General features: G+C 35.3%; 1 protein-coding gene across 1 annotated transcript in view; it reads left to right on the top strand.

Moving 5' to 3' along the window:
* The window catches only part of LOC125645776 (uncharacterized), a 67,665-nt gene that overhangs the window by 32,143 nt on the left and 10,215 nt on the right, over nt 1-25,307 (top strand). Inside the window, exons 6-8 of the mRNA XM_048871598.2 lie at nt 6,582-6,629; nt 6,769-6,828; nt 9,581-9,616. Of these exons, the coding sequence (XP_048727555.2) occupies nt 6,582-6,629; nt 6,769-6,828; nt 9,581-9,616 (144 nt within the window). The remainder of the gene's footprint in view (nt 1-6,581; nt 6,630-6,768; nt 6,829-9,580; nt 9,617-25,307) is intronic.

Below are 25,307 nucleotides of genomic sequence, written 5' to 3' on the forward strand. Positions count from 1 at the left end.
ATGATAGTATAGCGTTTGTAGATGTGCATAGTGATAGTCATTTTGTCTGCACGTGCATGCACGCGCGCGCACGTGCATTGCAATTTTGGTACAAAAAATGGAAAATCAGAATATTAAAGGAAGCGATATAAAACCTAAATAGGATGATAGTATATCATTTGTACATATGAAAAATAATAGTTATTTTGTCAGCACGCGCACGCATGCGCGTGCACGCGCATTACAAAATTTGTACACTTACTTTGGAATCAGTCTAACTTTTTTGTTGTTCGTTGAAATGGCTTGAAATTCATATCATAGGTAGATATTGAGACCCTTAACTGATTTGCATGGTCAAAATTACCAATTTGCACGCGCATTCACGTGCACTTCATTTTGATTGGATAATACTAAAACGTTTGTAACTATCTTATTTACGAAGCGAATGAGGTGATATTCACAGCATATGTAGACAATATGAGTATCTATATATTGGTGTAACAAAAAAATGCCAACGCACACGCGCATGCGCGTGCAACGTTTTTTAAATCTTCAATTTTTAAAGGACGATAACGTTTTTGTTTTTCATCAAATTCTATTGATATTAATGGTTTAGATGTGTCTTGGTACTCCTTACAAATTGCTGTGGTTAGAATTACTGCTCAGCACGTGCATGCACGTGTGCTGAATTCTGATTGGACGATTTTAAAATCGCTATAACTTCCTTAGATTTGATGGAAATGTTATGAAATTCACACTGTCGGTATATGATACACATGCCTGTTGAACGACATCAACAAAAATTCGGAATCATACACGCGTGCGCGTGTATGCGCGTGCAACGCTTTCTTTCATTTTTGGGTACTGAAATGACCATATTGAACGTACTACATGTAATTAAAGGCTAAAATAAAAATGATTTTTTGCTATAGATTCACAAAAACATAATTTTTTAATTGGGGGAGGTTTGGGGAACATATGTAACGGTCCCCGTTACAATTAGAACTAGTTATTATTATTATTATTATTATTATTCTTTTTCTCCGGTACTTTTTTGTCCGGTAGTGTTCTCAGAAACTACAAAAGGGATCGATATGAAACTTTCCAGGATGATAGTATAGCGTTTGTAGATGTGCATGGTGATAGTCATTTTGTCTGCACATGCATGCACGCGCGCGCACGTGCACTGCAATTTTGGTACAAAAATTGGAAAATCAGAATATTAAAGGGATCGATATGAAACCTAAATAGGATGGTAGTATATCATTTGTAGATATGAAAAATGATAAAAATTTTGTCTGCACGCGCACGCATGCGCGTGCACATGCATTATAAAATTTGTACACTAACTTTGGAATCAGTCTAACTTTTTTGTTGTTCATTGAAATGGCTTGATATTCATATCATAGGTAAATATTGAGACCCTTAACTGATTTGCATGGTCAAAATTACAAATTTGCACGCGCATGCACGTGTGCTTCATTTTGATTGGATAGTACTAAAACGTTTGTAACTATCTTATTTATGAAGCGAATGAGATGATATTTACAGCATACGTAGACAATATGTGTATCTATATATTGGTGTAGCAAAAAATGCCAACGCACACGCACATGCGCGTGCGACGTTTTTCAAATGTTCGATTTTTAAAGGACGATAACGTTTTTGTTTTTCATCAAATTCTATTGATATTAATGGTTTAGATGTGTCTTGTTACTCCTTACAAATTGTTGTGGTTAGAATTACTGCTCAGCACGTGCATGCACGTGTGCTGAATTCTGATTGGACGATTTTAAAATCGCTATAACTTCCTTGTATTTGGTGGAAACGTTATGAAATTCACACTGTGGGTATATGATACACATGCCTGTTGAACGACATCAACAAAAATTCGGAATCATACACGCGTGCACGTGTATGCGCGTGCAACGCTTTCTTTCATTTTTTTTGGTACTGAAATGACCATATTGAACGTACTACATGTAATTAAAGGCTAAAATAAAATGATTTTTTGCTATAGATTCACAAGGACATCACTTTTTAATTGGGGGAGGTTTGGGGAACATCTGTAACGGTCCCCGTTACAATTAGAACTAGTTATTAGGGTCTTCCGTCTTCAGCGGAAGACCCTTCTATTATTCTATTGTTGATTTTTCACTTTTCTTATTATTTATTATTATTATTCTTTTTTTTTCTCCTTACCGATTTTTGTGCAGAAGATTTCTCGGCGATGGATGGATCAATTTGCTTCAAATTTTCAGGATTGATGCGTTGCCATTTGAAGTTTATACCGCCGTTTCAATTTTTGAAAAATCACTTCCGGTTGGAAGTTATCCCCCTTTTATCGATTTTCAGATGACCATTTTGTCCAGACAAAAACTCAAAAACGATAAAAGCTAGAGTGCTGAAATTTTCAGTGATGTTAGACGACATGTTGTAGTTGTGCACCTGGGTTTTAAAAATTTCCGGAAGCGCCTAGTATGGAAGCTCGGTAGGGGTCGAAAATGGAGTTTTAAAAAGTGTCTCATTTTTCTCCACGTTTTAAATCATAACTTTTTACTCGTAAATATTTTGCTTAGACATATATAACAAAAGTTGTACAGTTTATTAAGATCTTTCGTGTCATATCAAGAAATGGGCCCATAGGCCTCATGGCTCGCCTGAACCATTGAGTTTCTGTTACAATGATTAACTTTTTTCTCACGAAACTTTTGATAAGACATGTAGAATAAAAGTTGTTCAGGTTTGCAAGATCTATCTAATGATATCAAAAAATAGGCCTCAGGGCGTCATGGCTCGCCTGAACAGTCGAATTTGTATCACAATTAATAACATTAATAACTTTTTTCTCGAGAAACTTTTGACAAGACATGTTGAACAAAAGTTGTTCAGTTTCGCAAGGGTTAACTAACGATGTTAATAAATAGGGCTGCGGGTCTCATGGCTCACCTGAACAGTTGGGTTATTGTTGCAATCTATAACATTTTTGTCAAGAAACTTTTAATAAGACATCTTGAACAAAAGTTGTTCAGTTTTGCAAGATCTTTCGAACAACATCATGAAAAAGGCCAACGGGCCTCATGGCTCGCCTGAACAGTTTCATCAGTGTCACAATTACTAACTTTTTTCTCGAGAATCTTTTGATAAGACATGTAGAACAAAAGTTGTTCAGTTTTGCAAGATCTTTCAAACGATATCAAGAAAAAGGCCCACGGGCCTTATGACTCGCCTTAACAGTGATAAATGTCGCATAACGTTATACTCGTAAATATTTTGTTTAGACATATATAACAAAAGTTGTACAGTTTATTGAGATCTTTCGTGCCGTATCAAGAAATGGGCCCATGGGCCTCATGGCTTGCCTGAACCATTGAGTTTCTGTTACAATGATTAACTTTTTTCTCACGAAACTTTTGATAAGACATGTAGAATAAAAGTTGTTCAGGTTTGCAAGATCTATCTAATGATATCAAAAAATAGGCCTGCGGGCGTCATGGCTCGCCTGAACAGTCGAATTTGTATCACAATTAATAACATTAATAACTTTTTTCTCGAGAAACTTTTGATAAGACATGTAGAACAAAAGTTGTTCAGATTCGCAAGCGTTACTAACGATGTTAAGAATAAGGCCTGCGGGTCTCATGGCTCACCTGAACAGTTGGGTTATTGTTGTAATCTATAACATTTTAGTCAAGAAACTTTTAATGAGACATCTAGAGCAAAAGTTGTTCAGTTTTGCAAGATGTTTCAAACAACATCATGAAAAAGGCGAACAGGCCTCATGGCTCGCCTGAAGAGTTTGATTAGTGTCACAATCAATAGCTTTTTTCTGGAGAAACTTTTGATAAAAAATGTAGACCAAAAGTTGTTCAGGTTTGCAAGATCTTTCAAACGATATCAAGAAAAAGGCCCACGGGCCTTATGACTCGCCTTAACAGTCTGATAAATGTCGCAATCAATAACATTTTTCTTAAGAAAATTTCCATAGGACATGTAGAAAAAAATTTGTTCAGTTTTGCGAGATATATCTAGAATGATATATAAAAAAAAAATAGGCCTCCGGGCGGCATGACTCGCTTGATCAGTCGAATCTGTATCGCAGTAAATAAGATTATTAACTTTTTTCTCGAAAAAAAGCTGACCCCTTTAATTAGTTGCCGAGAGGTAGAGAGAGTCTTTAATTTATAACATTTAAATGATCAATATTTGTAAAACATTACCAAAGCTAAATTGTACGTCTAGACAATATATTTGTATCATTATTTATGAACGAAAATGTCAGTCAAATTCTTATCTAATCACATCTAAATTTGGACGGAAGACCCACTCGTTGCTCGCAACGAGATCGAATCTAGTTATTATTATTATTATTATTCTTTTTCTCCGGTACTTTTTTGTCCGGTAGTGTTCTCAGAAACTACAAAAGGGATCGATATGAAACTTTCCAGGATGATAGTATAGCGTTTGTAGATGTGCATAGTGATAGTCATTTTGTTTGCACGTGCATGCACGCGCGCACACGTGCATTGCAATTTTGGTACAAAAAATGGAAAATCAGAATATTGAAGGAAGCGATATAAAACCTAAATAGGATGATAGTATATCATTTGAACATATGAAAAATAATAGTTATTTTGCCAGCACGCGCACGCATGCACGTGCACGCGCATTACAAAATTTGTACGCTAACTTTGGAATCAGTCTAACTTTTTTGTTGTTCATTGAAATGGCTTGAAATTCATATCATAGGTAGATATTGAGACCCTTAACTGATTTACATGGTCAAAATTACCAATTTGCACGCGCATGCACGTGTGCTTCATTTTGATTGGATAATGCTAAAACGTTTGTAACTATCTTATTTATGAAGCGAATGAGATGATATTCACAGCATATGTAGACAATATGTGTATCTATATGTTGGTGTTACAAAAAATGCCAACGCACACGCGCATGCGCGTGCAACGTTTTTTAAATGTTCAATTTTTAAAGGACGATAACGTTTTTGTTTTTCATCAAATTCTATTCATATTAGGGGTTTAGATGTGTCTTGGTACTCCTTACAAATTGCTGTGGTTAGAATTACTGCTCAGCACGTGCATGCACGTGTGCTGATTTCTGATTGGACGATTTTAAAATCGCTATAACTTCCTTATATTTGGTGGAAACGTTATGAAATTCATACTGTGGGTATATGATACAAATGCCTGTTGAACGACATCAACAAAAATTCGGAATCATACACGCGTGCGCGTGTATGCACGTGCAACGCTTTCTTTCATTTCTTGGTACTGAAATGACCATATTGAACGTACTACATGTAATTAAAGGCTAAAATAAAATGATTTTTTCCTATAGATTCACAAGGACATCACTTTTTAATTGGGGGAGGTTTGGGGAACATCTGTAACGGTCCCCGTTACAATTAGAACTAGTTTCAATATGACATTATACAGTTATGACACTTTAAGAAACAGACTTGATGATGGTAAGAGTAGTATATTACAAAGGTAGTGAACTAAAACTTATCCTGAGAATTTTCAAAATGATCAAAGGAACAAAATGTCTGCATGCTTCCTTCAACGATAATGCATATTTGGGGACTTCTGGAGAGTGTAACCCGAAACCCCACACTCGGTAGAATTGCGACTCTAATTAGTAATCACTTAATCTACGAAGCACAGCTAGCCAACTACTAGTCAGACTAGTAACAATTACTTGGTATTTGTTCAGTACAGGATCATACCAATTGTTATCTCGTTCGTTTTATACTTATTTTGACTACTGGCTACACCGTTTACCTAATCAAGACAAAGGTCTCACTGTCGGTGCAACAGGGAATGCTAACTACACCTGATCTCACATATTGTGTTTTCAGTGATCGGTGTTTGCCATCTTCTCGTATGTGTAAACCGTATAAGTGAGATTTTTAGCGAGATACAAATTTATTGATTGTCCCATAAAATGGGATATATATTTAGCGATATATAATCTTAGCGACTTTATAATTCCAGGAAAGATAAGTATTACCTCTGATATGGAATAAATTCTTAGCGATATTTAATTATAATGATTTCATAACTCTCAATGATAATCCCCGCTAAAATTATGCTTACACGGTGTAATTTATAGAATTTATAAGATTGATCACTGTTCGTTACCTTCTTTCTTTTAAACTTTAGTGTGAGTTCTTTGGGAAACACCAACAAACGCTTGAAAATATACTGAAGATGACAATTTTTACCATAATTATTTTTTCAGAAGTGTAATTACCATTGTCGTTTCAATACGTTTTGCTGTAGTTTTATGTCACACAACATTGCTGCTTGTGCATTGTATAAAAAGTAAATTTCAAACTGATTAACTTCGCATTTTGTCTTCTCAAATCAACAGCAGTGTATTATATCTTAAAAATGATAGGTGTAGTTACGGAAGTATAAAGTTCAACTTGCTCAATTTGCATAAAACAAACTGCAGTCGTTTCAGTAAATGCTTCTGAATAAATATCATAATATGAAAGTTATCTATTGCTATTATATAAGTGTGACTTGTGATAACGTGGAACATTCCAAATTATATTAATATGCAATTTTATTTCACAGGATTACACCAACAGAAGGATGCGTTAAATGAAGGATCACAAACACAACGTAAAATATAATTTATTTTCACTATTTCTTTATAAATTCCTGTTAACACCTTATATACTAATCCAACTTTTAAAAAGACGCCATTACTTACATCGTGATGGTTTCTTTTATTTCCCCTTTTTTCCGTTGTATATTTCAGGTGAGTTGGATATGGAAATGCTAACTTTGATCGGGGATGACTTAGATCCAAATCATTCAGGTACATTCTACCTCAACAACTTTAAGTCTTCGTGTATATAGTTTCCCATCTTTCAATAATATAATTAGTTAGGACATCATTCAAAAGTTTCTAAATGAGAAAAAAATCTCTAACTGTAGCCTTCAACACCACATTTAGATATATCATCGACGTTTCATCAATGAACAATAATCATTTTCATTCATATGTCGATTCGATATATCCCAATAAACTCGAAAGAATATACATCACAGAGTCTTTCACATCTGCTTCGTATTTAGATATCTTAGTGAACGGCAAACTAATAACTCAATTGTATGAGAAACAGGATGATTTCAGCTCATTCATCGCCAACTTTCCATAATTATATAGCAAAATTACATGATCACCTATATATGGCGATTATGTCTCTCAACTGATATGATACCCAGAGCTTGTTCTGCGTATGATCAGTTTATAAATCAGATCGCATGTTTCTAAAACTTTTTAAATTTTTTATCAAAATTAATTCATTTCATGTCTAAAACTACTTTGCATGTGTTTTAAATGAAACAGTTTGCGTAGTTTTCGAGTTTGAAAGCGATGAAATTCAAATCTTGCGATATGCATATTTTCTTCGATATTTTACGCGCCATTATTTGTGACGTCATATGCGACCTCGAGCGAGAAGATTTGAAAACAGATGTTGCCCATTTCATAAACAGATTAGATTTAATTGACAAAAAAACAATTATCACATTAACGGCTTGTAAATAACACTGCATTATGGTGTTTTGTGCCGTTTAAGGGTGTACTTGCTGTCCAGTTCTTTTTCAAAAAAGCACTTGGACAAAGACGTAGATAAACTGTGAGAAAATGGTTTTATCGAAACTAAGTACTGTTCTACGGCATATGCACTTCGAATTCAATACACACTCGCACCAACTGACCTTCACCTTGTAACAACATATAGGCAGAACTTGTGCTCGCAGTTTCTACGAACTGGTAGTTTAAAAAAAAGTTAAAGATAAAAAATAATTTCAATTATAGATAATGAAATATTATATTTCCTAACTTTCAATTGAATTATAATGTTTTAATTCATTTTTTAAGGAACGCGTGTACGTAACAACAGCAGTGCGCCGCGCCCCCACTTCCTAATAACATATAGATTAAAAAATAATGATAAATAAAATTATTTTGCTTGAATAAAATAATTTTAAAGTATTGTGATTTTCACAATATTTATCATTTATATTTAATTTCTTTTTTCTTTTTTCGAAATGCACCCGGGACAGTAGGTCTAGACCTAGTTGTCAAAGATACATCGTATCATAATTTAGGCCTATCTAACATATCTAAAAATAAATTTAATGATAATTGCACTGTTTATTTTAGAAGAAGAAAAAACCAACGCTAATTACAGCTGTTTAAAGGAATAGCATTACCAAATAGTGTGTAGACAGTGATCCCATGTAAACATTATTTACTCGCAAATGCAGATTTCATACTCGCTTTCCTCGCTACATTTAAGTCGTTATTTGTATGCATTGGTGGCTAAAAGATATAAGACTTGGGAAGTTTGTCAACATCGAAATAAATTTTATCCATGGTAAATAAATTAGGCCCCTGAAACCCCAATCTAATTAAAATTAGAGGTTAGATCCGCTCACATACTCGCTAAATTAAAATTAGAGGTTAGATCCGCTCACATACTCGCTACACCTAACAACATCCCGTAGAGGGTCACGTCAGAGGTCAAATTTGTATGAAAAATTAACCAATCGCTACAAAGGTGGAATGTCATCGGCATCCAATGAAAATCCTCATTATATACTGTATTTGGTTACTTATCAAAGATGGCGACCGATGAAGAAATGGAAGCGATTAAAACCGCTTTGAATATATTTGATCTCGAGGCTTTGAAAATGAACAAGAACAGTTACTTAAATGTCATCTTTGCTGAAGTATACATGAAAAGATCCCCCGATGTCGCCATAGTTTAAAATTTAAACAAACCACGCGACAAATAAGTCACGATCGTGGGTGCCGCCATTTTTTCTCTTCCTTGCGTAAACAATACATGGAATTGTGGGATAATACCCTATCGATATGAAGGGGAAATTTGATTGGCTGTTGCAAATTTGACCTCTGACGTGACCCTCTATGGGATGTTGTTAGATGTTTGTGTAGCGAATATATGAGCGGATCTAACATTTAATTTTAATTAGATTGCTAAAACCCGAATTTTTTAAAATATCTAACACTACTTTTACAATAAGTTGATCGACGAAAGTCGCATATGACGTCACCGTACCACGTGACTACCTAACTAACTAACTAGGCTTTTTTTAAAATCGGGGCTTGGATGTAAGTCCGTATTGTGGCTAATTATCGCAATGCTTCGGCGAACGAACTATTACAATTAATTTCTATAAGCATAAGGAAGACAAAATGCATATAATTTTGTATACTTTGAAAACACGAGATGTGTCCTTTAAGTCAGCATTTCGTAAATTATATGGTCAGTATAACGATTTAGATGTCAATACAACCTGCCATCGGGTCAAGTGCTGTCTGACGTGTATTATACTTAGTCTAATTGTTGGACCGTTCTTTTTACACTGATTCTGAATACTGGTTACTACGTTTACCTGATTAAGATGCAGGGCTCATAGCGGGTGTAACCGGTCGACAAAGGATATTTTTCATATACCTTTTCGCAAATATATATTTATAAACTACTACTTCTGGTGTATATTTCCATTATCTAAATATGCTATTATATCTACAGAGTTGAGGGATGATCAAAGACTGGACGAAATCAAAGGTTAGTGTATCAGAATTATTCCGGAAATATGACAGACTATTCAAAGCATAGAGAGTTAGACAGTACAATGTCTAACTATATCGACATAGAATCACGTGGGGATCCGGGTTAGAATAGGTCCTCAGCACCCCCTTGCTTGTCGTAAGAGGCGACTAAATGGGGGCGGTCCTTCGGATGAGACCGCAAAAAACGAGGTACCGTGTCGCAGCAGGTGTGGCACGATAAAGATTCCTCCCTGCTCAATGGCCATAAGTGCCGAGCATAGGCCTAAATTTTGCAGCCCTTCACCGGCAGTGGTGACGTCTCCATATGAGTGAAATATTCTCGAGAGGGACGTAAAACAATATTCAATCAATCAATATCGACATAGAAATTAAATTTCAAAAATGACAGAATGATTACAAAAGAATTTTCCTGGTCTACCGTTTACTTTTCCAAACAATGTGCAATAGAGGTAGAACGTTCGCCCCGCATGCGGAAGGTCGGGGTTCGAATCCAGGCCGCGACAGACCTGAGTCGTTAAAAATGGGTACTGACATGCAGTTCCATCGCCAAGCGCTCGGCGTCAGGTGTGGATGACACGGATTCTCGGAGATGACTTTAAAAACGGATGTCCCGTGTCACAGTAGGTGTGGCACACTAAAGAGCCTTTACTGCCCAATGACTGTAAGCGTCGAGCTTAGGCCTAACTTTATAGCCCTTCGCCGGTACTGGTGACGTCTCAATCAAGCATTCTGAATAATTTAATAAGATAACATACATACACAAAGTTGTGTATTTCAAGAATTTACGTTTTGGGTACTCTCATTTATAAAGTACAATATATCGATATACCAAATTTCCTAGCAGCATGTGACCAACGCGTTAGACCGCTCAACAATTTAGGCATGTCAAAAACCTTGCTTTCGATAACGATGTAATTCTTTCCACCCAGTCACACGCTACACAGTCATAGAGAATGGAACTGAGATACTGTATACAGGGAAATACTCGCCCCCGTTTTTTTTAATTTTTTTTTATTTTCGTCCCTTTCGCCCTCATTGCCACAAGGCGAACAAGTTTCCTCGCATACCAGTATCTCTTTTAACACAACTATGTCTGGGGGGAATTTAAAATGGGACAAAACTGTCTGCATGTGTAGAAAGGCAAAAATAACAAAATAACACGTGGCAAGAATAACCCTATATACACTATAAACAGTGAGACATTTAACTCTGGATACGACAAATGTCCGGAGTTTCGCCAACTCTTTTATTAAGGATACACATAAACCCTTTACAAAAAAAGATGTGATTTTATATTCACAAGACATGCACCAACATTTACACTTGTAACTATTGTAGTGGTTTTCTCTCTCTCTCTCTCTCTCTCTCTCTCTCTCTCTCTCTCTCTCTCTCGCTCTCTCTCTCTCTCTTGCCCATGAATGCTTTAACCACCGAGCTACGATTTCAGACAAATAAATCGATCGATATTCATGAAACTTTTAAATCGCCATCTTGTGACGTAGTGTCATAAAGAATATAAGCTTTACTGTAGTGAGCTACCTTAATTAACAAACCAGTGAAATGTTAATTTGGTAATTGAATTTTAGAATCTTTACTTTTGCACATGCAATTTTACAAAGATTATTCAGAAAAAGGTGACTAAAATATTCCAAATTAATTGCGGCTGGGTTAAAGGGAAAGGCAACCCAAAAAACATTTACATGATAAATAATAGGATTAATTAGATGATAAAGATTTGTCATACTATTCTTTTGATATACGGCCTAGATAAGCTTCAGTACTAATTTTAAAACGTTAAAAATTGAAATTCCCGCCATCTATTGAGGCTGTCATGATACGGAACTCTTTTGTATTCAAGACCACAAACATCAATAATTTTGACGTCGCCGTCTATTCCGGTTTTGATGAGATCAAAGATGTGCATGTGGTAGATTTTACGAATACATTGTAAATAGGTGGATGCCTTCCTGTCAAGCAGTTCATTACACTAATGCAAAGGGGAGATGTGAAAAAAGTTTTTTCCCCGAAATTCCTGACGCAACAAAAAGTTATTTGAAAAGAAATACTGTGTAAACTGTGGATCCATCATTTGCGTAATGACAAGTTAAGGTTCGAGACATTTACATGTATGAAGAAACGAGTACCATCTGCCTAGTCTGCGACTCGACTGAACGTCTTCCTTTCTTAATTTGTTCTTGCGAAAGAACGGGCTCAAATCAATACGGCTCCAAACTTAACTGTTCGTGACTTGTCATGTTTACAGTGCTGCTGATGAAATAAACCGGAACCGGCTTCAATTGCCGCTCTCTTAGCGGCGGGTAATTTGAAATACAAGATAGATTAATATTGATTTAATTTTTAAGCAAGGCTTGTTTTTGTTAAAGACTGTCATTTACGATATCAGTAAGTAATACTTTATTCATAAAAGCAGCAATGTGGTTAGGGTTGCCTTTCCCTTTAAGGCTTTCCCCATAAATACCAGTGCTGTACATAAATGTACTTTACCGCACTGGCACATTACATGACGTCACAATGAAAAATATTTTTTCGTTATTTACTACCGCTGTCAAACGATAAACCGCAAACGTGTAAAAGTTTCTGTCAAATGGGTTATATTAATTCTCTTTGATATTGAAATAGTTTCAATTTCTTCTTTATATAACATACATGTACATGCTAAACCATATTATAGTGATCCTGATATCGCCCCTAATCTTCACGTATAGTGACTTTCACAATGGACTCATTTGCATAAACAATGTTTCCGTACATTAAAAAATCATCATCGGCACGACACCCCGAGGTTTTTGAGTAAAAGATGTTTGATTTATGTGACATGTGAACTTCAGTGCAGAAGGAAAGTTAGGGGAGCAAGTTGTGGCTTCAACAGAAAACTTGTTTTTCAGGCTAGATTCAACTTCGTATATGCAAAAATCGCTGCATCTTCAATGCAAAAATTAGACATGTTACAAATGTATAAGTCACGATAAACTTGCTCCCAACACTTTTCAAATTCAGAAATTAATATGCTTTGAAGTTATATTAACTTCAACTTGCATTGGTAAATGGATACCGTGCCAATTGAACGATTTATGAGTCATTATCAAAAACCGCAGAGATACAATCTAAGGAAAATAACAATTTTCTTGTGTTGAAAATTGTTTTTTTTAAATTGTAACCATGAACACATATCTGAAGAACATAAAAATACTAGACTCCCACCTAGAAATTTTTTGATTTCAGAATAAGAAAATATCAAAGAACTGGTTCTCCTAAAATTTTGTCCTTCCTGTTACGTAAACAAAAAATACAAGTTTCACTATTAAGAGATACAAAAATAATTACAAAATTTGTTCAAACTAGATTGTGAAAGCATGATAAATAAAGAACCAGTATTATTTTTTTCAATGAAACAGAAGCAACATAATTTTTACAATGATTATAGAGACAATTTTCAAAACTGAACAACATTTTGTTCAATATTTACACCATTTTACAGTCATAAAAATTAGTATGAAAAACAGCATGCGCACATTTGATTAGAAAAGGCATTTTGAATTCACATGTAGATCCAATCTTTAAACAATCATATATAAACAACATACTTTTATAATTATAGTACATGTAACAGGAAAGACAGGCCCGTAACAGGAAAGACAGTATTTTGCAACAGACATGTCTCTCCTGTTACAAAATCCTAATTCTGGTTTAGAGATGATTGGAAAGTAAATATTGCACCAATTTCACAGTTTAAAATCTGTTAATATACTGCCAAAATATAGATGAATCTAAAACAAGTCCATAAAAATATGACAGTGAAAGTATTTTTGATCTTTTAGCAAAAAAGTATAACAGGATGTAACAGAACATGCTACAGGAGAGAATTGTTTGTGTATCCAAATCAAATTCTTCATTTTGTTAAACGCTGAATTGAGAAAATCTTGAAAATTAACACTGGTGTCCGCAATTAATTATAATACTGTACATTAAGTGCAAGTTTAAGATATGGACAAACAGAGAACAAAAATAATAAGTATGTACGACTGTAACAGGAGATACTTGTCCTAATTACACAATCTTCTAAATAGTTAAGAAATGTTACATGTAAATTAGATGTAACTAGAACTATTACTGAATTACATGTATAATACAAAACAAAATAGGATTTACATTTAGAAAAGTGCTTGCCTATGCAAATATTAGCTTTTACAATGAAAAATGAAGTAACAGGAAGGACAATTTGTAGAGTTTAAAAAAAGATTAAACTTCCATTCGAAAGAAAAATATTGAATACAACATTAGAATGTTCACACACTTTGACAACTGGATTCATTTCTACTTTATATCTTTCACTTATCAAACAATATGTATCTTTGGTGTCTTCTTCTAAAGAAGCGATGCCACGACCACATGTCACTTTTTATTTTTTTCTGAGTGTGAATTTCTTCCTCCTAACTTCTCCGGCTCTGGAATGATGGTCAATGCCTTGTCCCGAGCATACCAACATTCATCAATGTTTTTCTTTTCTCCCAATGCGGTGCATGCATGAGACATAAATATCATCATATCCAATGTCTTTGACAAAACCTGGATATGGACTTCCATCATATGAGACAACAACGTACTTCCCCAAATATGACTCCAAATTATATATGTCATCATCATTATCTTGTTTCACACTATGTTCTGTACATGGTGATAACTTGTCTTGTTTTTGTCTGTCAATATGTTTTCGTCTTCTGTCAATTTGTTGAATTCTTCATTTTGGTTCTCATTTTCTTCATGTATCTTTCCCTCTTTTATTTTTGTTTTTCTGATCATCTGCATTTTGGCTATCTTCATTTTGCTCCTCCACTTCTTGATCTTCTATCACAAACTCGTTTTGGCCTTTCATATTACGATTTTGGTTAACATGGTGTACTTCTGTCTTTTGTTGTTCTAGCATTGGCTCTTCAGCCATACTGACATCGCTGTTTGTCTCAACTTTTTTCCCCATTTTTAATGGTGTCCTTAACATGGTCTGTATTTACTTCCTGTTGAGATTCTGCCTGTTCCTTAACAGCGTTTTCCAAATCACCAATAGGCACCACTGCAACGAAGTGGTTTGTTATCCAATTGTGGGAGTTCATATCGGATCATGTTGAGGTCCAAAAATGTACACGGAGTTGATTTCACTGCTTGGGTAATTTCTTGGCAAGACAACTTTGTTCAAATTTCCAAGTTTTGGGTAAATAGAGAATACTGGCGTGTTCAAAACCGAAGAGAGAGCATGAATCTGCCAGATTCCCATGTACGACTTATCAAGACGGATCTTCAGTGTCTCCATTTTGAAAACAAATTCAATTGTTCTTTCATCAAGAGGCATTCCCGGCACATACATGTCTGAATATTGTGCATATAGTTTTGGAAAATGCTTTTGAGTATCTTGCACACAGCCCCTTGAGAGAAAGTCGTTGTCTAGATATATATCTTTATGCAAAACAAGCTCAAGAAGAATTCTAACTCTTACCTCACTGATGTGTTTTGGTTCCCCGAAAGTAAATATGCTGCCAGTGGAAGGCAATCAATTTCTATCTCCTATTGTTTTGCAAGGATATAGAGTATGTGTATCTGGTACATCATCAAGGTAAAGATCCACTGCATTTTCATCCACCTCTAGATTATTCTTCATGATTTTTATACGCCCGTCTTAAGACGGGACGTATTATGGTATGGCGTTCATGTCTGTCCGTCCGTCTGTTAGCTTTTTCGTGTCCGACCCTTAACTTAAATACTACAAGGCCTAGAATCCTCAAACTTTGTCTGTAGATACATTTTGGGTAGAAGGTGTGTCGCACATTAAAACCAGGTCACTGTGACTTTTCATTAAGAAGATATGGTCATATATGGCAAAAACTTGTCCGGCTCATAACTTGAAAACTATTAGACCTAGAATCACCAAAATTGGTCAACTAATGCATCTTAGGTAGAAGGTGTGTCGCATCCTACTTTAAGGTCACTGTGACATTTAATTAAGGTGATATAAAAAAATTGTTTTAATGGGTACAATCTATACTGTTAACAATATGTGACGGGCGTATCATGTGCCGTGGCGGTGCACTTTATTACAGAAATGGGATCTATTGGCAATGCATGTAAGCCATCTGTGATTTTGTTGAACAGATTTTGAAGCTGTCTGAATGTTTTACATCCCCTCAATTCCTTTAAATAATTATCAAATATGTTTTCTTCCTGTTCAGATTTCTCTTCTGTTGGTCATTTCTCTTCTTTAGAATTCTTTTTCTTTTGTACTTCAAGGTCAACTTGTCTGTCCTCTTCTATCATTCTGCTAGTATTTGAAGCTGTTTTCCTACTCTTTTGTTTCTTTGAATATAATTGTCTCTTTTGTTCACACTTGATTTCTGCTGACTTAGATTTAGATTATATGCTGAACATTTTATTCTGTAGCTGATGATCTGAACATTCTTCTCCTTTTTGATATACACAGCTTAAATCTCTGTAGAAGATGACTCCTTCCATGGGGGAAACTAGTTGATGAATTTTCATAGTTGCAGTAATCGGTTTGAGATCAGGTTTATCCAGTATTTCCTGAAATTCTGCTATTTCTGATTCTTCTATAATTCTTATTTCAGTTTCCCCACCAGCAACTGAATCAACAAAAGTCTTTGCAGTGGTAATGTCACACCCAAACTTTACTTTGGAGTCTGCCTTTCGTTTTAGACTTCCTCCAACTGCATCCGGTATGCCTTTTCCGTGGCCACTCTCAAAGAAGTTCCATTCAGCATAATAAAAAACAAGTTTGTGAAGTTCTGTTGAAAAAAGATGAAATTGCATTTTTGCCTATATTGGGTGGTTGGGCCATCACTGAAAATATAGATCTTCTGTACTTCTGGGGACTGTTCTTTAATTTTCTGTAGAATGGGTCTCAGCCCTTATTGCACCTGGACCATGTGCAAGACTTTCTGAAACAGTGGCAAATGTTTGCTTTTCTTTTATGCCTGTACAATAAATTCCTGTGTGTAGTGAGAACTGCTTTTTGGATGCTCCAAAGTGCATACTTTGTATGTCATTACTCATTTTACATACATAATTCTCGGAAAAGTCAATATGAAGCAAACAACTGTCCTCCTCTAGGTTTCCTTTCTGTACTGGTTTCTTATGCTAAAGCTATGTCTCCTGTACCTTTGAATCTGATTATCAAACTTGTCTACTAGGTTGGAAACTTGATCAGTAAATTTTTCTTTTACTGTGAATGTAACAGTTTTTCCATCCAATTTATTTCCACGTTTAATCTCTTTTTTTCAGATTTAGTTGTCCATTCTTCCTAACTTATTTCATCATTTCTTTTTTGTTTGTCAAAATTCCATTCTCTTTCTTCCAAAAACTAATCTAAGCTCTCTGTTACCAATGCATTTTTAGTTTTTAACGCTCTAAACATGAAATTGGTAATTTCACATAGTTTACACTGACACGTGTTCCTGTCCCAGTCTGTTTGGAATAGAACCCAAAATGGCCTAAGCCTACAAAATGTTGTATAGCTCATTGGGAGATTTTCTGATAAATACTTTTGAAAAATGTTTTGTAATGAGTCACATAGTATTCTGCGCTGTTTTTGGCTTTTTGTTTGTCACAGTATTTTTCATCCCAGTTGTGAATCTTGAAACTTCATCTCTCTCATAAAATTCTTGAACAATTTTGTACATGCGTCTGGAGAGTGAAGATCTTAACTTGTTTCGAGTATGTATGCCACAACTTCTCATTGCTACTGATTTCAGTTTGTACTTCCTTTGGATAGAGCCACTAAGTATGCCTGGGATAGGAGATAATGTTGGTCTTGACTTATGCGCAAATTTTAGCTGATCAATGAGAACATTGTGAAATATTAATGTTCTTTTCACTTCTTTCTTGGAGAAGTTTCTCAATAATTTTCTGGTCTTCGAGCGTGGAGTCAATGCTTTTTCCTTCAAGGCGTCATTCGGTGATTTGTGTTTTGCTCTTTGCAGTCGTTTTCTGTAAAGTGCTTGTTTCTTTTACGTTTTATCTTTTCTCTTAATAATTTGTTTTCTCGATAGCATTTTGCTTCTTCTCGTTTTTAGCTCACCTGAACCGAAGGTTCAAATGAGCTTTTCTGATCGCTTTTTGTCCGTCGTCTGTCTGTCTGTCCGTCTGTCTGTCTGTTAAACTTTTCACATTTTCGACTTCTTCTCCAGAACCACTGGGCCAATTTCAACCAAACATGGCCAAAAGCATCCTTGGGGGAAGGGCTTTCAAGTTTGTTCAAATGAAGGGCCATGTCCCTTTCAAAGGGGAGATAATCACAAAAATGCAGAAATAGGGTGGGGTCATTTAAAAATCCTCTTCTCAAGAACCACTGGGCCAGAAGAACTGAAATTTACCTGAAAGCTTCCTGACATATTGCAGATTCAAGTTTGTTCAAATCATGGGCCCCGGTGGTAGGATGGGGCCACAAGGGGGGGGGGATCAAAGTTTTACATACAAATATATAGGAAAAATCTTTAAAAATCTTCTTCTCAAGAACCACTGAGTCAGAAAAGCTGATTTTTACATGAAAACTTTCTGACATAGTGCAGATTCAAGTTTGTTCAAATCATGGCCCCCGGGGATAGGATGGGGCCCCAAGGGGGGGATCAAAGTTTTACACACAAATATATAGGGGAAAACTTTAAAAATCTTCTCAAGAACCACTAAGCCAGAAAAGCTGAGATTTACATGAAAGCTTTCTGACATAATGCAGATTCAAGTTTGTTCAAATCATGGGCTCCTGGGGTTGGATGGGGCCACAATAGGGGATCAAAGTTTTACATACAAATATGTAGGAAAAATCTTCTTCTCAAGAACTACTGAGCCAGAAAAACTGATTTTTACATGAAAACTTTCTGACATAGTGCAGATTCAAGTTTGTTCAAATCATGGCCCCCGGGGGTAGGATGGGGCCACAAGGGGGGATCAAAGTTTTACATACAAATATATAGTTAAAATCTTTTTCTCAATAACCACTGAGTCAGAAAAGCTGATATTTACAAGAAAACTTTCTGACATAGTGCAGATTCAAGTTTGTTCAAATCATGGCCCCCGGGGGGTAGGCTGGGGCCACAAGTGGGGGGGGGGTCAAAGTTTTACATACAAATATAGGAAAAAGCTTTAAAAATCTTCTCAAGAACCATTGGGCCAAAGAAGTTGACATTTACATGAAAGCTTTCTGACATAGTGTAGATTCAAGTTTGCAAAGGGTAGTTTGGGCCATAATAGGGACTAAGGTTTTACATGCAAATATATATGGAAAGTCTTCAGATATGGGCCAAGGTGACTCAGGTGAGCGATGTGGCTCATGGGCCTCTTGTTTCTTTTTTTGTGCTTGATAGCTTTTAGTGTGAAGAACATGTACTTGAGTATTTAGACGATGGACTATTACTTTGAGAAATATTCTTCTGCTTCGCCCGGACTTGCTGTTTGTATCTCTTTCGTGCACTTCTCTTCTCTCTCTCTCTCTCTCTCTCTCTCTCTCTCTCTCTCTCTCTCTCTGTCATATCTTTCACACATTTTTTCACTTTTCTCTCAACATCTTTTCTATACTTTTCTTTCTCTTTTAGCAGATATTCTTGTCTTCTGTTTGGAGAGGCATATTTCTTTTGTCTGTATTTTCTTTGTCTTTTAGCATTAGACATCCCCATTCTTACCTATCTCAGAAGAAAACTTCCATTTTTCAACTGTTTTTACTAAATAATGTACCTAAAATATTAGTTGTTAAATAGTGTATGGATTTTTCTAACAAAGTTAAATCTTTTTGTTTGATAAAACTGAGTAATACTGTTTTGTTTAAGGATGGAAAAATATACTACCTAAGAAACATAATTTATAATGTCCTTCCTGTTACATCGAATTAAATATGCATCAATATATGTTTTTAATCATCATATATTAGATTGATATTAAAAAGGCTGAAAAATGATTTATATAAAGAAACTTTTTTTTTCTTCATAGATTATTTATAAATGATATAGGCACTTAAAAGAAAAAATTCTTATAAATTGTCCATTCTGTAACAATCCCTGTCTTTCCTGTTACAAACTTATGTTTGGAAATAATAGAATGAAAATTACAGAATATTGATATGAAAATAATTTCAAATCTGACAAATCAATGAACGTCCACATTTTAACTGTTTTTAAGAAAATTTGTCCGTACTGTTACAATGTCATGTACTTTCCTGTTACAATATTGCTTTTTAGCTCTTCTGAGCCGAAGGCTCAAAGAGCTAATGCTATGACCATTTGTGCGGTGTGCGTAAACTTTTTAGAAAAAGGGCTATAACTCAAGAACCCCTTGGCCAATTTTTTTTCAAATTTGTTACAGGGTATCATTGGCCCAAGGGCTTTCATACATACTAAATAGAGGGATGTGACCCTTTAACAAGGAGAGATAATCAGGAAAATACAAACAAAAGTAGTGGTTGCTAAAAAATCTTCTTCTCAAGAACCACTGGGCAGATTATCACCAAACTTACACATAAGGATGAGGATATGTTGTAGATTAAAAATTGTTCAAGGCATTACCCTGGGGCAAAGGGCGTGGTCTCAAGGTTACTTCAAAATTGACCTAAATTTATATTTCCTTAAATCTTTGATATTTTAGTCATTATAAGGACTAGGATCATCAAATTTTGACAGTTGATGCATCTTAGGACCTTGTGTCAAATTGTCTCAAAAGTAGGTCACGGTGACCTACTTTTTGAATTTTGCAGGTATTTATTTTAAAATTAATTTTGATGCATATCTTGGACACTTTGAAGACTATGATCATCAAAACTTTGTCAGTTGGTGGATCATGGGACCTTCAAATGCGTCAACTGAAAAATAGGTCACCGTGACCTACTTTCTGAATTTTATGGCTTATCATTTATAGATATATTTTAAGTTGTTATTTCAAATACCGAGAGGTTTAGAATCATCAAATATTGTAAGTTGATGCATCTTGAGGCCTTGAAACATATTTATAAAAAAAAGTAGGTCACAGTGACCTACTTTTTGAATTTTGCAGATATTCAAATTTCACATTTTCAATTTTAGATGCATATTTTGGGCACTGTAAAACCTAGGATCATCAAAGTTTGTCAGTTAATGCGTCTTCAGTCTTCGGTTTGTGTCGACCAAAAAGTAGGTCACCGTGACCTACTTTTGGTATTTGACAGCTAAATTACTATATTTCAGACACTATTTGACCTACAATCATCAAACTTTGTCAGTTGATGCATCTTGAGTCTTCGGAGTGTATCGACCAAAAAGTAGGTCACTGTGACCTACATTTGGCATTTGACAGTTATATTTATATATTTCAGTCACTAATTGACCTACAATCATCAAACTTTGACAGTTGATGCATCTTGAGTCTACGGAGTGTGTCGACCAAAAAGTAGGTCACCTTGACCTACTTTTGGAATTGGATGGCTATATTTATATATTTCAGATACTATTTGACCTACAGTCATCAAACTTTGTCAGTTGATGGGTCTTGCATGTTCAGAGTTCGCTGACCAAAAAGTAGGTCACCATGACCTACGATTGGAATTTGACAGCTATATTTCAATATTCAGATACTAATTGGCTTAAAATCATCAAACTTTGTCAGTTGATATTTCTTGGGTTCTCAAAATGTGTAAACCAAAAAGTAGGTCACATTGACCTACTTTTTTTGAATTCTTAGGATTTAACTAAAGATTTAGAATACTAAGAGGCTAAGAATAGAAATGGTGGGGTTGTACAATTTATCAGAAGAGCGATTCTAGGCCCTTGGGCCTCTTGTTATGTTTTAACATACATATTTGAAACAACAAATCCTCACTCAGGGTGTATTCATTTTACATGATACTTTTTAAAATATTGTATGAAAATTAATGTCTAGATTAATGATAAAATAAGTCTCAAAACCTCATTTTATTGTAATGTTAGTCTTTCTTGTTAAAAAAATGTCTTTACTGTTACAAATTTAAGCGTAACAGGATGGACAATAACAGGATAGACAATTACTCTATATATGTGGTTATTTATTTCCCTTATTGCTTACCATACAGTGCTGATGATGCAGTAGTTTTGAAATAAAAGTTATTTTGTTAGAAAAGTTACAATTTTGTAATTCCAATGTTTAAGTTTATTTTCAATGTAACAGTAAGGACCTAATTTTTTTCTACTGAGTAAATCATACTATCAAATTGGACATTTTCTTCAAACCCATTAAATTTGGATAAATGGCGTCTAGAACTTGACTTCATGTAAATGAAACCGAGGCTGATAATAAGTATGGAACCCAGAAAGGTTCATTCTAAATATTTCTATTTTCTGGGGTTTTTTTTCATTAGCGTAACAGGAGAGACAAAAATTCGTGGGACACACATTTTACTCTTGATATATCTAAAGCAAACATATTTACAAACTTTTTAGTGCTTGTATGGCATATGTTAAAAATAGTTTAAGGCATACAAGGAAAATAATGAGAACAAAATGAACTGGATATGGTTCTCAACATAGATCCGAGATAAATACACATCCATGGTTCGAGTTTACTCCATTTTCTATGTATAGATACCTGAAAAAAATTGTTGGAGGAGTATCATCGACTTCATATACCATTTCACTTTAAGGTAAATTATGAGATGTATTCGTTATTATTTAACCTGGTTATCACATACATTGCAGAATTGATATGTGGGAGCTGGAACAAGTTTTCTGTCCCCTTCCTTTCCCGCTTACCACAGGCACTTGACGTTTTAAATATCTATCATAAAAAATTGTCTTCCTGTAAACATAATATTCATTTTGAATATTTTGTTTATAGGAAGGTAATTTTTAATGTAGATATTTAAAACGTCGAGTGCCTGTGCAGAATACTAATCTATCCACGTTTTCAAATTATCTTATCCACGGATTCATATTATATCAGCCTACGTACCACAGGAACCGGTAATTTTGTCTGTAATACAATAATAGTAGGGGTCTATACTATATCACCTCCTAATATTTATTAGGGGTGATATAATATAGAACCCTACTATTACTATTACGGACAAAATTACCGGTTCCTGAGATTAGATGTGCATGAACATAGAACATACATGTACATTATGAATCAATGGGATAAGCTTAATAAAAAAAAAACGTAGATAAATTAGTGTTTTGTGGTAATGACTAATGGCGCACGTAGTTAAGCTTCCTGAAATATAAAACAAAAATATAAAAAGATACAGCATAGATGAGAGAGAAACAAGATGTACTGTGAGCAATGCTTACTAAGAATACCCCCCGCTTACCCCAATCTCCCAAAGGGTGTTGTTAATAGGTATAAATTACCTCTTTCCTGAGTGTAAAAATATGGTATGCATTTGTAGAAGAAAATGGAAGATATAGTCCGAACATAAATCCATGGCATAAGCCTATAATTTTGACCTTGAGATCAAAGGTCAAGGTCATAAAGAGGTCATGAATGTACATGACACATAGTCTCATGGTGATACACCCATGTCTTATGGTATGACTATGTCAAAACCCTATAATCAATTTTGACCTTGAGGTCAAAGTTCAAGGTCATATACAGGTCATGAAGGTACTCGACACATCGTCTCATGGTGATACACTCATGTGTCAAATATGATATGCCTATGTCAAAGAACAAAGAAGTCATGGCCCGGACATGAATCCATTGTAGAAACCTTTAATTTTGACCTTGAGTTCAAGGTCATATGGAGGTCATGAAGGTACATGACACATCGTCTCCCGGTGATACACTCATGTGTCAAATATGGTATGCCTATGTCAAAGAACAAAGAAGTTATGACCCGGACACGAATCCATTGTAAAAAAAAAAACCTTTAATTTTGACCTTGAGGTCAAGGGTCAAGGTCATATGGAGGTCATGAAGGTACATGACACATCGTCTCATGGTGATACACTCATGTGTCAAATATGGTATGCCTATGTCAAAGAACAAAGAAGTTATGGCCCGGACACGAATCCATTGTAAAAAACCTTTAATTTTGACCTTGAGGTCAAGGGTCAAGGTCATATAGAGGTCATGAAGGTACTTGACACATCGTCTCATGGTGATCTACCTGTGTGCCAAATATGGTATGCCTAAGTCAAAGAACAAAGAAGTTATGGCCCGGACACGAATCTGCACAGACAGACAGACGGACAGACAGACAGAGTGATTCCTATATACCCCCAGAACTTCGTTCGCGAGTATAATAATTATTCATGGTTCGAATTTCCTCCATAGTTTACACCCAGGCGCATATAAAAAATGAACGGGTGAGGAAGATATTTGTACAGGCATCTGAAGTATGGACACTACTACCAACACCCCCTTCCCCTTCTGATTTTTTTCTTCGTCGATAAATTCTCCGAAATGTGTGGATTCCTTGACGCTTTTTGTAAGCTTTAGAGATTGGCCTTCTACCGGTATAATAGATACACCAGTAGAAGGCCAGTCTCTAAAGCTTACAAAAAGCGTGAAACGATTATATAAATCGAAATTGGGATGGGATAGACAAGGAATCCACATATTTCAGAGAAATTACCGCCGCAAAAAAAAAAAATCAGAAAAAAGGGGGTGGGTGTTGGTTGTAGTGTCGATACTTCAGGTGCCTGTGGATATTTGGTCAAACACTATTAAAATGGGTGGTTTGTTCCCAGTTAGTTTTCCCATCCCCTCCCCCTAATTGAAATTCCCGGCCGGCTACGGGTCTGGTTAAACACTCGATAATCAATACCGGTAATTACATTATAATTTTTCCTTTATACATGTAGTTCGCAGGTGCTTGGGTCCACCACCCCCCTTCTCTCTCTCTCTCTCTCTCTCTCTCTCTCTCTCTCTCTCTCTCTCTCTCTCTCGAATAAGCTACATGAGTTGAGTTATAAGTATGTTTGTTGAACATCTCTTTAATGCATATAAACAATGTCTTTCATACCCAAAATAATTCAAAATAAGCCCTTTTTTCTAAATACCCTCACTGGGTATTGAATAACTATCAAGTCTGAATATATATATATATATATATATATATATATATATATATATATATATCACTAAAATGACCAACGATATGAACAACCGCAAGATCGCGACTACTTTTTCCTTCTTGGTTTTAAATTTTACTTTCCCCTTACAAAGTCTCGCGAGACCCAAAGTATGCGAGAATTTGGGCATGTTCGTAAATACCAGTTCTGAAACTTTTGTCGTGATCGATTTACCTGATTTTATCAATGGTGCACTATCATTGCATTGCATTAGATTGTAATAATGATTCAAGAAAGAAACATAATACGCAGAAATATCCACAAATGATGGATTTTAATGGAAATGTGGTGGAATTTTCCCCCACTGCTGTCAGCCAGGAAATTCCCAAAGCTGAGAAGAGCTTGCGTCAAAATATATAGCTTCGCGAGCTAAATTCAGAAGTTCATTTTCCCTGTATCCAGACGTTTTTACACACCTTTCATTTAAAAATGCTTTTAATTGCGGAAAGCACATGGATGTTAAATCGTCTTCCGATCCCATGTTTTGAATAAACAAAAAATGCCCAAGATCGACACGCTTTTCCGGACTTCTTTACAAGAGAGTTCCACTAACTCGGTATTTACGATCTTGCGTATTAACAACTGGTATAACATGTCCTT

This window comes from Ostrea edulis, chromosome 1 (assembly GCF_947568905.1).
Source record: "Ostrea edulis chromosome 1, xbOstEdul1.1, whole genome shotgun sequence".
NCBI lineage: Eukaryota > Metazoa > Mollusca > Bivalvia > Ostreida > Ostreidae > Ostrea > Ostrea edulis.